At 53.3% G+C, this 13,462-nt stretch overlaps 3 protein-coding genes across 3 annotated transcripts; all 3 read right to left on the bottom strand.

The window, feature by feature from the left end:
- Window positions 1-1,450: 1,450 nt before the first annotated feature.
- M406DRAFT_333505 (uncharacterized protein) lies at window positions 1,451-2,860 on the bottom strand (the record flags this gene model as incomplete). Its single annotated transcript, XM_040920852.1, has 1 exon — window positions 1,451-2,860. One exon carries the CDS (start codon window positions 2,858-2,860, stop codon window positions 1,451-1,453), a length of 1,410 nt encoding a protein of 469 aa, XP_040772423.1.
- Window positions 2,861-3,510: 650 nt separating this feature from the next.
- M406DRAFT_266030 (CIA30-domain-containing protein) lies at window positions 3,511-4,934 on the bottom strand (the record flags this gene model as incomplete). The annotated part of the gene is made up of 3 exons (XM_040917781.1): window positions 3,511-3,736; window positions 3,799-4,296; window positions 4,912-4,934. The coding sequence occupies 3 exons, from the start codon at window positions 4,932-4,934 to the stop codon at window positions 3,511-3,513; spliced, it is 747 nt and encodes a 248-aa protein (XP_040772422.1).
- A 4,613-nt stretch (window positions 4,935-9,547) lies between these two features.
- M406DRAFT_323868 (uncharacterized protein) lies at window positions 9,548-10,737 on the bottom strand. The gene is made up of 2 exons (XM_040919824.1): window positions 10,633-10,737; window positions 9,548-10,119 (listed from the first exon to the last, which is right to left on the bottom strand). The coding sequence occupies exons 1-2, from the start codon at window positions 10,705-10,707 to the stop codon at window positions 10,012-10,014; spliced, it is 183 nt and encodes a 60-aa protein (XP_040772421.1). The 5' UTR covers window positions 10,708-10,737; the 3' UTR covers window positions 9,548-10,011.
- Between the last annotated feature and the right edge of the window lie 2,725 nt (window positions 10,738-13,462).

Genomic DNA, 13,462 nt, shown 5'->3' with positions numbered 1-13,462 from the left:
ATAGCTTTGCAACGTTCGGCAAGGCAACGAATGATCCTCCAGCTTGGAACACCAAGGAGAGTTATGAAATTTGATTATATCATTTGTTGGCATCTTGTTCCTCGTATCTTCGGATTGGCACATGGCTCGAAATGGATGGTCAGATATCTTTGGTTCCAATGGTGCTTGTGGGATCATATGCTTCGGCATAGGTACAGATCTTGTGGCACTTGAGATGTCTTTGCACAGGTATGCTGCGCTGCCTTCTTGTCTTTTCATTCGATGCATGTCTTATCCTTCGGGTAACAGTCTGGATGAGTATTTTGCCTAACAAAATCTTGGTAAATTGGTAAATGCGACCACCTTTTGTCGACATGTATGGCCACGTATCATCCCCGAAATCCCACTTTGTGCATAATGTGTGAAGGCATCTTGGTGTCTCGGAATGCAGTTTCGTAGATCAGACCTCGCAAGCCGGATATCTCTTGGATATATAACTCATCTTGAAGAGTCCTCCAACACATGCGATCATACCTAATGGAAAACTTGGAATCCTGTCTGGTCTCCCCTAGAAAAGCTACTAAGGCCTGGATTAGTAGCCAAGTGGATGACCATTGGCGATCACCTGGTGCTGCATGTTGTTTTCGTTAGTTTTGGGTCTCTTTCTCTGCTTATTGTGGGTATGATTTCAAATCATGACCCGTTTTGGATCTTGAACGGGTGCGTAATAGTGTCTTTGGGCCTGGTAGTCAGACGATATAATCATGAAAGAATGAGGCTGCGATGAGGCAGTGGCGTGGACTTGGAATGCCCATAGAAGATAATTATGTGTGTACTGTATTCAAACGCACGTGTTTCATGGAGTTCGGTATGGTTGATACCTTGATCCTTATTTTTGCATGATTATTTTCTTCTCCTTTCCCCCTTCTGCTTTCAGTTCCTCCGAACAGTGTGAGCTGGTCTCAGAAGCTACAGTCTGTTCACCTATTCCGCCAGGTCCTAAATTTCAGAGCTGGTCATCATCTCTGAGTATCTCGGAATATAGTTTGATGGGATGTATCGCTTGATTGGACGTTAATTAGCACAACCTTCCAAGACTGGTTCATCAACGGCCTCTGATCTTGTAAATAGAAGTGGCTAGCTAGACAAGAGACAAGTCCTGGCCGAACATACATTGGCGGTATATTCTTGGGTGGGATCGCTAGGGTTCGCCAATGAACACCAGCCTCAAGTTGCCGTCTCCCGACCAGAGGCAATATAACTTTCCTGTCTTGATGTCCAAGCCTGCACGCATATCACAGTGCCAGACTGAGGTATTCTCTGCCGTCGTCGTCACCTATTTCTCCCTCTCTTTGCTGTGCAGGCTCCAGATAATTATCTGCCGTTGTTGTGGAGATGGCGTCATGACCACGGGAGATGTTAAGCACGTGGGAATTAGCTGTCTGAGGATGTTCTGCTCTAGTTCCCCTCATTATTGGTGCTTCTTATGTGCTTGATGCCTCTTCTTGTGACTCCAGGCTTTTGTGACTGTGGCTTGAGGTCGCCCGTCCTGCGCACCCAGATATCCCCGCGTTGCCCAACCCCACGGCCCTCGGAGGACACGCGTGATGAAGGTAGCAAAGTAGCTGGCAGGAAAAAGCTGCCTCAAGTTGGCCCAAACCCCCAGCGCCCAACTCACGCCATCGCGTTCCCTTCCACCACGAACCACTGGAGTCCCAGCATCGATCGCCCTGGACTCCGCCCTCCCCACACCCTCACCATTCTTCTTCTCCACCCCAGAAAACATCAAAGCGCCATCATCAAGCTCGCCCCCCAGCTCGTCCAGCTCCCGCCAGAGCCACTCCGGCGCCCTCTTGATCACCTCCAGCGCCACGCGTTCCCTCAGTGCCACATCCGCCGTGACCAGGACCAGACGGTAGGGCACTACCCCTCCTCCTCCTCCCCCTCCTCCCCCCTCCAGGAGAAGCCCCTCGACATACTCGACAATGGCATCGTCACCCACATCCTTGCCCGCGACGGGCCGTGCACGGATGAGCCCGACACCGCGCGGCGCCTCCATGTTGCGCGCCTCTCCCTCTACCATGACGAGCACCTCGCACCCTCGCACAGCCGCGAGATGGCCCAGCCGCTTGATCACGCGCGTGGTGAGGTCACCCAGCTTCCTCATCTCCTTCCTCCTCCTCCTCCTCCTCCTCCCCCCCCCCCCTCTCCCTTGCATCAATCTCCAGAGCCCCACGATTCCGCCGTCTTTACTATCTTCCTTGTCTGCGTCCTGCACCCCAATCTTCACAGCCCGACCTTTCCGAGCCGAGGAAAGGATCCCATGAAGATCCTGCACCGACGGCTTCGATCCCACAAAGTTATACAAATCCACCACAACAATCCGATCCCCCCACCCCAGCCCCGCAAACCGAGCCTCCGCCTCCGCCACCCGCGCCCGCCTCCTCGCCCTCGCAGCCAACACCGCCTCCCTCTGCCGCGCCGCCTCGTCCCAGATCCGCACGCGCCCGTCCTGCGGGTTCAGCACGGCCGGTATGAACCTGTTGTCTGGCGGCGGAGACAAGACCGCTACCGCCGCCGCGTCTCTCCTCTCGCGGGCAAGCTGGGCCCTCTTGGCGCGGATCTGCTCGCGGCCGGGCCGGCTGAGTTTCCCCCTGCGCTGGGCCTTGCGCTCTCTGCTGCCGCCATGGAAGCGGCGCTGGGTGAAGAAGCTGCTGCTGCTGCTGCTGCTGCTGCTGCTGAGGATGTTGACGACAACAGGAGAGATGTCTGCTCGGGCTTTGGAGGTTGTCAGTCTGCCCGCGTAGGCTCGTGGGCAGGCCGACATGAGACATTGGTGGACTTTTAGGCGGCCGGATGGGAAGATGAGGAGCAATGACATGATTTATCATTGCTCTACCGCCGGATTTCTTGGGAAATTATTGTGCCTTCTTGCTCATGGCCTTCCCTTGTGGCCGCAAGAGGGCATTTTCCTGGGCGGAAAGAGCTGTGTGTCTGTGTCTGATGTGGTATTATGCATTGACCAGAGCGTGTTTTTTGTTCGCCAAAATCTGATCATTGTACGGCGCCGCTGCGGACGTTGCCCCACTTTTTCCCGGCCGGAGGAGAAGGACAGAGCATTGTTAGATTGCAGCTCAGTTCACTTTTGCAATAAAATAAACGGTTCACGATTGATATTTGGTCGTTACATGTTGAAATATATCTAGTCAAAATAACGACAGTCAATGACAGACATCTCGCGAATGTCTGTCGGCAAGTTCTGTGTGGACATCGATTGAACAGTCGAACTTGTGACGCCGGCCCAAATACGTCTCTCCAGCTTTTGAGCCGTCATGTGATTCCTCGATTTTCTTTCCACTGCAAGACGGTGAACAGGCAGGCGTGGCAGCTTCTTCCAGGGTGATTTGAACCTAGGCGACAGCGAGACGCGAAGATTGCCTCGATAACCACGGGCTGTATTGTTGGTCAAGCATCGAGGAGGCCCATCTAAGGTTAAGACATGTTGAGATGTAAAGCCATCCCCTACTCAGTTCATCTATCCCAGCCCAGAACGCTGCTGATCCAGGACATGAGGCCCTTGCTTTTATCGCTACCATCGCTGCTGTTGCTGCTTCCACCCACAGCATCAGGGCGAGGCTCGCTCAAGCCGGCACCTCCAGCATCGCGGTCTCTTGAGCTGTCCTGTGACCTGTTCCCCTTCCTCACTGATACAGAGGTGAATATTATGGAGAAATCTCCCTCCTGCTCGCCAAAGAAGCTGCCAGCCTCTCGTCAGTATCCAAGGGTAGGCACTCTAAGAGGGTGTGGACGCTTGCCTACCTTCTCATCATGAAGCTGATCCTCCTCACGTTCTTGAGGTCAAGCGGCTTTGCGTCTGGCTTGGCCTTGCCACGATATGTTGGCTTGAAGTCCTCAAAGGGGATCACAAGCTGACAGGCTGAATCCCCGTTCGACCCAGCCTCTCCAGCAGCGCTATCGAAGTCGTACTCCCAGCTGACGGTGCTCTGTTCCCTGCCGTCCGGCCGTTTGGGCAGAACCTCGTCCTTGAGCGTGATGGTGTACTTCTGCCCATCGGCCCGCGTCACGTCCAGGACGAGGGCGTCATATGCAGACAGATCGAGGGCGGGGAAGCCATCCACGGTCCGCTGCGAGGCAAAGCCGGCACCGCCGAGGGTCTTGATGTCTAGAGTGCCGTGGTACTCGGCACCGAGACCTGCATCAGCCGAACCTCCGGGACCGAGCACGGTCAGGTAAGACTGGCTCCGGCCGCCACGGACACGGTCGTCCGAGGCTGTGAACTGGGACGCATCCCATGGTCTAGTGGTATGCCATCACTTTTCATTAGCTTCTTGCCTGGTGTACCCATGATGAAGTCTGTATCAATGTACACAGGACTACCATAGTAAAATTGAAAGTATACTTTCAGAATGGAGCAAAGGAGCTTGTGTGCCTGCGTGTGCGTGTGCGTGTATGTGTGTGAGATGAGGTTTGCTACATGCATGGAGTGAATGCATCCCTTGCACGCCGGTCTAGGCATAGTAGCACCAGAGTTGCATGGGAGACCAACCATCGGGGGACCCGCCCCCCATAAAAAGCACGATGCATATGCGCCAGACCTAGGAAGTGCATATGGACCCAGGAGGGAAGCACTCCCCTGCAGGAAGGACGCCCTTTACAGACTCTTGGAAGATCCATGGACGGCCACTGCTCCCTCGCAACATGTGATGTACTATGTGCCTTGCTTGTTGCTCGGGGGGCCACGGGTGGGGCGGAAGATGCAGAAGCAGGAGAAACAACAAAAGGTGATGAGGATTTTGGCTCGGATACAACGGCACGCCCGTGTTGGGACTCATGTCACTGAAAGAGGGTAGAAGGGGGGGGGGGGAGTGTGTGTGAGTGTAGGAAGGGAAGGGTGCTGCTATCAAAACATACCTGTCTCCTCCGAAAAGGTACATGATGGGCGAGGGCGGAGGCCAAGATGCTTTTTCTGCTTCTATTCTCGCGTCTGAATGGCCAATGAGCGACATTGCGAAGGACGGGGTCCCCTACTCTGGTGGTGGTACTTGTGACTGCCCTTTAATGTTGCAGTGGTAGCGGGCAAGCTGAAAAGCGCCTGGCGGGCCCAGCGAGATGAGCTACACTTGGGACGAAGCGCATGTACACACGCAGCATATCCCCTCTTAAACCCGGGGTGGAAAACGAGCCTCTTTGTCGGAATGGGCCTGTAGAGAAAAAAGAGAGACGGGACCACAGACAATGAGACTGGATCTCAATGTGATAACCGGGGTGGGGGTGGGGTCAAAATTGATCAGCTCGACTCTGAACTGGCTGCCTGTGCAGTGGAGCTGGCTGTTGGGACAAACCAACACTGCCGTTGTGATCCGTGTGTAGCCGTTTTCAGTTTGATTTTGACAACGCTCCAGACAGGGAACCCTGATCAATACGAGATGAAGTCTTGTTGGGGGCGGGTGTGCGTGCGCGCATCGGTGTGGGAAATGTTGATTGATGCTGGGCATGGGAGGAAAGGGAGGAAGAAAAAGAAGAAAAAAAAAATACAGCCTACCACCCCAGGCACCGTAGCAGATAGCATGTGGCCCCCGGCCCCCGGGAAGGTATGTTTGGGTACATGCTTGTTCAGGCCGAGATCTGTGCGCCTGCCCCAGAGACAGGGTCCTTTTTGTTTCCGCTAGTACCACCGTACTTTTTGCAAACACTCCTTGGCGCCGGGACCTATCGAGTACCTCTGACATCAGTCCCAGTTCGCGGGGACAGCCTGGTAACTCTCGAGGCCCCACTGGCTGGGGTGGTTCCTCCCTCAAGCGTCCCCACATTGGAACACGATGAAGACGATAACCTAAAGAAGGAAAACGGCCCCATCGTGAATTCCCATACTAAGTACTATAGTACGTTTTTCTTCCTTTTTACCATTTACCACTATAAACGCGTACGTATACTGGAAAGATGGATACGGGTTATGCGCGTGCTGGGGGACGAGGACAAGGCCTGTCTCTCGTCAGATCCTTATCAAAAATATTCACACGTGACCCCCAAGCTTCGATCTCAGCCTGCACGTCCCAAAGCCCCAAGCATCTTGAAGCCCACGCGGACCAGTCCCAGTCACTCACTCTCTCGTTGCTTGCTCCTACGTCATGAGGATCGCCGTCGCAACCGCTCCGTCGAGTCACAATCCACTTGCTGGGCGGTTCAACCCTCCCCCCTCTCTCTTCCTCCTCCATTGTCCTCCTCACCTCCACTCCACCCTTTTTCCGGTTCTTCCTCATTGACTGGCCAAGAAGCTTGTCGGTGCCGCCCCGGGACCGTATATGGAAAACTCAATTTATTCCTGGAGGCTTCTGCCCGTGCGTGGTTGGGATTGAGTGCTTTTACTTTCCGTCGTCCAAAAGGAAGGAGGGGGAGAGGCGGGGCGCAGCGCTGGGCAGGCAGCCACAATTGAAACACCGCCGACCTTGTCGGTCTTTTGTCCAGCTTGCAGATCCTAACCCCGAAAAGATGCGAATGCAACCAGACAAGCCCCCCCGCCCCTCTTTCCACGAGGGAAGGAAAGTGCGAGGCTTTCGATGCGAACCTACTGATTCGTCCTAACCCAGATTACCCACACCTCTTTACGTCCGAAACCTTTTTTCTTCTTTTCTACTTCTTTCTCCTTTTGGGCCTAGCTAGGCTGCTAGAGGACCCCAAAATTAAACGAGGAAATAGAAATAGAAGGACAAGATTTGATGTACGCGTGATCGAATCCGGGTCGTATATGCAGGTGGGTGTGCGACTCTCGACCCATACATACTGTTCGGGCGACTTTGGCTGCGTGTCTATTGTTTTCTTTCTACCCTTCTCCCCCCCCCCCCCTTCCTTCCTTTTCTGAGATCAGCAGAGCCGCATTGATCTATTTGTTCTGGGGGTCGCGTATGAAGGCGGGGGGAAGCGGGTTTATCGGTGGTGGGCCGATTGAAAGGCGCCGCCCCCCCCCCCATCCCTGCGAGGCTGCAGCAGCAAGGCCCAGGGTTTGGGGCCGCAGTGGTGGGTTTTTGGTTTTTGGTCACGCCCAGCAGAAAGAGAATGATACGGGCCCCCTCCCCCCCTCCCGACAATTCGTAAAAGCTTGGCTCGTCCGGCTCTCGCTCAAAGGTAAAAAAGAAACAAGGGGAGAAAAGTTCCGCGGAGCTGAGCAATAAATTTTACCGGGATGGTCAACGAGAGTGTGAGACAATACTGTACATACGACGACTTTTGGCGCCAGGATTCAGCTCGAGACTTTTTGCTCTCGCATTTTACATCATGGACCAAGGGGGAAAATGTGACGATGCGCCAGGGTAGGGCAGAAAGGCTTTGTTTTTGGTTTTTTTTTTTGGTTTTTTTTTTTCCATTTCCTCCCTCCTTCTGGATTTACGCCGTCCCCCCATCCCCCGCCCTCGCCCTCGGGCACTCTCGCTGGCTGCAAGAATGCCGGTCCGAGTCCATCATGCGAAGGATTCAGGAGTCGTGTGGGTCCGGAATCAGGTAGGCGCTTTGTTGGAAACACAAAGGAGGAGGGAAAAGAATGAAGGGAAAAGAGAAAGTACCCTGTGAGGAGAGAACGAGAACCGAGACAACAGAGCGCAATTTCGGACTGAGACGGTCAATTCTTTGCCAAGAAGTCCGTTCTTGGACCCTCGGCCACAAGGTTGGGGAGCCTCGCGCTGTGGATCGGTGGCCTGTTTATTTCGCAGCGTGGGTCGCTTGTTGTGACTCACTGAGAGCAGCCGTACCAGTGGCAGCTGGCTTGTTCACCGTCACATTGACTATGCAGAGGCCCGGCATCTGGGAAGCAATTTCCCTCATGTCTTTTGCCCGAGATCCTATTTTCTCGACGTTGGAACTGTCTGAGGTTTGGACCACATCCAGAAAATACTTAGATCGATCTGCTAGAGGAAATCCTGACAGTTGCGGCATGTACGACAGATTGAGTTGCCTACTAAGCTGTCAATAAATCGTTGACAGGCTGATGTGAGATTTGTTTTATTCCCTACTAATTTCTTTATTGCTCTTCCTCTTCTCGAAACTCCCCCCTTGTTTATTTTTTGCCGTCTTTCTTCTCACCTCACTCCGCTCACCGTTTTTTCCCCGGCCCGTTCGTGATAAGCGCTCCCGTCTCGTCTCATAGGGCTGAGATTACCTTTCGCACACGGGAGCCAAAATCTCACCGGGTCCGTGCCTTAATTTGGTCTCCTCTCTTTTCTCATCTTACTCTGTCAATCCCCTCTCCACACTGTTTCTGCTTAAGTGGTATGAGGGGTCTGGAAAAGAAGGTGAGGAAGAGAAGAGAGAAAGAGGATGGGTGAGGGGGATGGATAATCATCCCATAAACTATTCATGTGAGCGGTCCGTGGGTCGGTGCCGAGCATTTTGCGAAAGGAGTGCGAAAGAAGTGCGAAAGAAGCGCGAGGTGCCGTTGCTTGTCTCTTTGCTTGCTGCTGTTCCAAATGTGGTCCTTAATCCCTCTGGGCAGATGTCGATTGGTGAATAGGCTGCGGCACAGCAGAACAACAAACAGTCAATTGAAAGTTGGAGGGGGGGGGGGGCAAGGGATGGGCTCATGACAACCCTTAGCTGGTTGGCTCTAAAAGGAAGAGGGGGGGGGGAGGGAGGGAGGAAGAGGGCGGCTACATAATGGTCTACTGCTAATCGACAAGGTATAGAAAGATGCTGTTGGGTAATGAGAACATGGTTGGCAGAAAGAAGACTGTGTGATTGAACGGGATGTAGACATTCCCAAGCTTTCTTCAGACATTGCATAGTAGATAGCATAAAATTCACAAACTAGGTTTTGTCTCGATAGTAATTCTTTCCGATGGGTCCGAAAGGTCAGTGGGAACAACCCTTCGCGCGTGTGAATATACCACTAGACCCTCTCCCTTTCCTTCCGAATGCCAATCTCCTGGGTACCAAGCAGGCGTGAACCAATCTTGATATCCCACCCTCGCGCCCTCTAGAGAACAATCAAACGTAGTAATTGCAACAAGCAAAAAGGGAAAGAAAAATCCGACACCAGAAGAAGGATTGCCGCAACTCTGCCTGCCACACTCCCCCCGCCTCCTCTGCGGGATCGTAAGGAGGGCTCCAAGGGCCCCAACATAGAATGACACACACACAGAGACAGAAGAAAGGCGCACATGCCCTTCCTCCTCTCCTCTGGCCCCCAAACATCCTCCACATTGTTTCCTTGTGGTTAGCCTATGCAGGCCCAGAACCAACGTCGCACTGAATGCAACACAGCTAGTGGAGCCGGTCCACGAGAGGAGAGGCGACCACCCCCAAGCTGAGACCCAAACCTTCCGGCGCGCTGGAATTCCGTCCCAAGGCCACATCAGACCAAGACCAATGACCAAGACCAATGACCAAGACCAATCCAATTCAGTCCACTGACTCAACGGTGCATGAAATCACTTGCTGGCACAAAAAAAAAAAAATAAAGACAATTTCCGCCGTCGCATTTCCATAGCTGTCATAGGGAAGAATGAAAGTAAGGCATCATTGACTTGAGGAAACGATAAACGAAAGGAGATCCAATCATAATGAGTTTCGTGTGAAATTGTTTTGTTTGCACCTTTTGACTCTCTGCACTTTGCTTCCTTTAGGAGAAAAAAAGGAAACAATCAAAAAGAAACCGTGACCGATAAACCCATGACGCTTTGCTCTCCCTGACCATCTGACCTTGGGGCCCTTTCATGACGGATACATGACAACGTAAATCGGTATATATGCATGATGAATCAAACATAAAAATAAAATAGAAACTCAACAAGAAACAAAAAACACGAGCAGCCAGAGCGCAAAGAGTGTGTGTTCGCGTTTGTGTGGGGAGTGATTGTGGAGACAAACCCCATCACTCCCAGTGCTCTCTGGGAAGCCCAATCCTCCAAACTCCAGCCCAGCCAACCCCTCGTGGCCGAGCCTTGCCTTTTGAGAAACTCCAGAAACCGCTTTGTTGAGATTATAAATTTATTGTTGGTTATGAAAACCTCTCTTTGCCGTGGCTCATGGCGAGCCCATCGACAGTGGGGTGGCGGGGTAGACACTCCACTCCGGCTCCGAAGCCGCGTCGGAAGAACCCGAGTGATCGAAGGAGTGTGAGAGGGCAGGAGTCTGATGAGAGAGTCGCGTATCAGCGCTGTTGTTCTTTTTCTCGATGCGTACCAATATATGTTGATGTGTTGGGTTGGGGGGGGGGGAGAGATGGGGGAGAGGGCAAAAAACAATAACAAGGAATTCGTTTTGTTTTTGACTCTCACCGCACGCACATGAACAGAATGATACATTTTGCTTCATTTCTTAAATTTTTTTTTTTGTTGTTCTTTGTGGTGGCGCTCATCTCTTCCATCTCTCTCACTCTTTCCCTGCTCTCTTGTTCCCATGCCTCTTTGTCCTTTACACCCTGGGAGGTGCAGGAGCAGGATAGCGGGAACGGTAGAGATCAGGTGCAGCGAGGTGACCGGCGGCTGTGGCCGTGGTCGAAGAGGATGAGGAGGTGGTGGTGGACAGCACATCACTACCGCCGTAGGAAGGGAAGGTGGAGACGGGAGGGAGAGCCGATGACGATGACCTCGACGCCTGGTGCTGATCTTGGTGTTGGTGGTGGTGGTGGTGGTGAGAACTCACATGAGGATTTGAATCGTAGGGCGAGGCGGTCGCGGGGACCCCAAGCGAGTAGTCGCCGTAGCTTGCAAACGACATCGACTCATTCCCCTTGCTACCGGTGGTATTGTACGCCTCCGAGAAGTGTGTCATGGGTGGCAGCGTTGGCGCAGCAGTGGCCGTGATGGCTGGAGTGCCCATCCATGTGGTCACAGCAGGGTGGCCGGCGTAGAAGCCGTTGTCGCTGGGCGGTGAGTAGCTGTTCTGGTAGGCGAAGGGGGGCGGGCTGGAGGCGGGCGGGCTGGGAGATGGGAAGAAGGGATGGTCCTCAGGGTTCATGGGCGGGGTGTAAGGCTGGCTGAGTGCTACTGGGGCAGCCAGCGGTGCGTGGTTTGAAGCGGGAGGAGAGGAGCGGCGTCTCTGGTGTTGCTGTGCCGCTTGCTTCTTGATGCTGTTGACCTTGGGAGACTTCTTGGCGCTGTTGCCCTTGCCCTCTTCGCCGGCCGCCTTGCTCTCGAGGAACTGCATGCGCTCCTTGATCTTCTTGCCTGGAATTCGCAAAAAAAATTGCCAGATCAGTAAACAGTCTCGAGGAGGAATTTCTGGGAGGGGAGTCAATGGAAAGATGGGTTGAACCTACGGTAGTTGCGCTGGGCGATCCTATTCTGGATCCGGCGGCGCTCGGCCAGGTCTGATACTTTGGTCCAGTCCTCATCTGCGTGTGCCGATGCGCTGAAGGCACTGCTTGTGCTTGGGTATTGCCTCACGGAGATGGGCTGTGTGTGAGGTGCAGACCAGGCGCTGTACTGGTGCTGGTAAGGATGGTGTGCCAGCGGGCCCACTGGGAACATCTGGTGAGGGTCGGAAGCCATTGTGTTGAATAAGTCTTGTGTAGTTTGTTGCTGTGATTGCTGTTGTCGTTGATGACAACGACGACGATGATGTTGATCTTTGTTGTTGGGTTCAAGGTCTGTTGGACTGTGGTGTGTGAGGATGATGAGTGCGTTGGTTGATGTCGTAAGAAATGGGAGGATGATGTGAGTTTGAGAAAAGAGGATGAGGAAGGAAATGTTGTGTCTTTAAGAGGAAATCCAGGAAGAGCCTTGAGTCCTTGGGAATGTGATATCTATAGAAGTCTGACTGGATCTCTGGTCTGAGGATGAGGCCCGACCAGAAGGATGATGGTGGAGGAATGTTTCGAGATATATAGTATGTCTGAACGTGGAGGATGCTGGGCAGGGCTTCAGGGCAGGTGTAATGGTGGGTCCGAGGTAGGCGGACGAGGGACGCTGGAGACAGGGGCAAGGGTCCAGGGACGTACTCGGCAGGGGTGCCAACCATGTGGAAACAGTAATCCCATGATCCTTGTCCCCTGTTTAAGATGTAACTATGTATCTTTTTACCCCCCCCCCCTTCCCAGCTAGGTATCTACGTACCTCACGTACCTTAAGTAGCCTAAAGAAGTTGTGTCTTGTCAGTCAGCAGGATAGAAAACGGGAGGAATAAGGCTGTGTGGTAGCCACTCACCCACCCACCCACCCACGCAGGACAGTACATATGTACACACAAGAAGTACCCTTCGTACCTCATGTATCTCATAGCCCTGTAGACCCGTCCTGAAGAGTCGAAGGTACGGATGCAGGTCTGGACGGTGCGGCCGCGACCAACAGGCCCAGCGCTCTGGTCGCAGAACCAAAATAGGCCTACCCACGTGTGTACTACGTAGTAGCAGCAGCAGGAGGAGGAGGAGGCGGCGGAGGAGAGCAGCAGAAGAAGCCAGGCAGAAGCAAAAGCATCCCAGATGCGTGTATGCACCTCACTCTTTTTGTTTTCTACCCCCTCCCTTCTCTATGTCCATGCTGATTGGGCGGTTGGGAATACTCGTTCCCACACACGAGCAAAGTTCCTTCGAGCCACGAGGCAGTGTTTTGTTCATGCGCCTCTGCAGCAGGCTACGAGAAATTTCCCCGTTTCAACCAATAGTGGAAGGGATAGACGCGCAGCACAGCAAGGTCTGGTGGTTGGCAAGGTCCGTGGAGAGCAATCGGGTGGCTTTCATAGGGTAGGGCGTACCAGATGGCTGCTAATGCATGGAACGTAGCGACACTTAGTTCTTCGTCTGGCGACCGAGACGGGAGATATCGTATACAAGCCCGTACCATACATAGTACAACTCGAGCGGGATGGAGGAGGCTCAGCTTGAGCCTAGCTCAACTCTCAGTCACGCCCGTAGGTACAGCACGAAAGCTCCCTTTTCCGTTTTCCTTTTTGAGCCGACCAGGGAGGAGTGGAATTTGTGTGTGTGTGTGTGTGTGTGTGTGTGTGTGTGAAAGGAGAGAGGGTCGATCGCGTCGTGCCTCCTTATCCGTCATGTTTTGCATATGACCATGTCGAAGAGAAATGGGCTTCATACCACGGTACAATATCGTGCTTGCAGTCTGGCAAAGAGGTGATTCCTGCATGTTGCTTACAACCTGGCTCTCTGGATGCACACATCTACAGTCAGTACAGCACCGTACCTCAGAGGGGGCGAGCAGACCCCGAACGGACCCAAGTCTTGGTACTGTCGGACTTTTGGGCTGGAGCCACTATAGGCTTGGCGATCCCAAAGTATCCTGCTATGTACCAGGAGGTGGTATTATTTTTGTGTGTTACAACAGAAGGATCGCAGGTCGATGGAGGGGGGACTGAGAACTGGAGAATGGCAGCACCAGAGCTGGAGACGGGAGGAGGGCAGGGGGTGTGGGAAGACGAGGGAGGGGCGTGTGCTAGAAAGAGCAGCGGGTCGATCGGGTCCACGGACAAGGGCCAGGGCTTCTCAGAAGTACCAAAATAACGTATAGGATTGCCCACT

The sequence above is a fragment of the Cryphonectria parasitica genome, assembly GCF_011745365.1.
Source record: "Cryphonectria parasitica EP155 unplaced genomic scaffold M406scaffold_8, whole genome shotgun sequence".
In the NCBI taxonomy this organism is placed as follows: Eukaryota; Fungi; Ascomycota; class Sordariomycetes; order Diaporthales; family Cryphonectriaceae; genus Cryphonectria; species Cryphonectria parasitica.
Note: the sequence above shows the minus strand (reverse complement) of the source record. Positions and strands in the feature narration are given on the sequence as shown.

Coding starts and splice junctions, on each gene's coding strand:
- M406DRAFT_323868 (XM_040919824.1), bottom strand. CDS start 10,707: ATGTCGTTTGCAAGCTACGGCGACTACTCGCTTGGGGTCCCCGCGACC. Junction 10,120..10,632: donor CCTACGATTCAAATCCTCAT/GTGAGTTCTCAC, acceptor CTCTCTCATCAG/ACTCCTGCCCTCTCACACTC.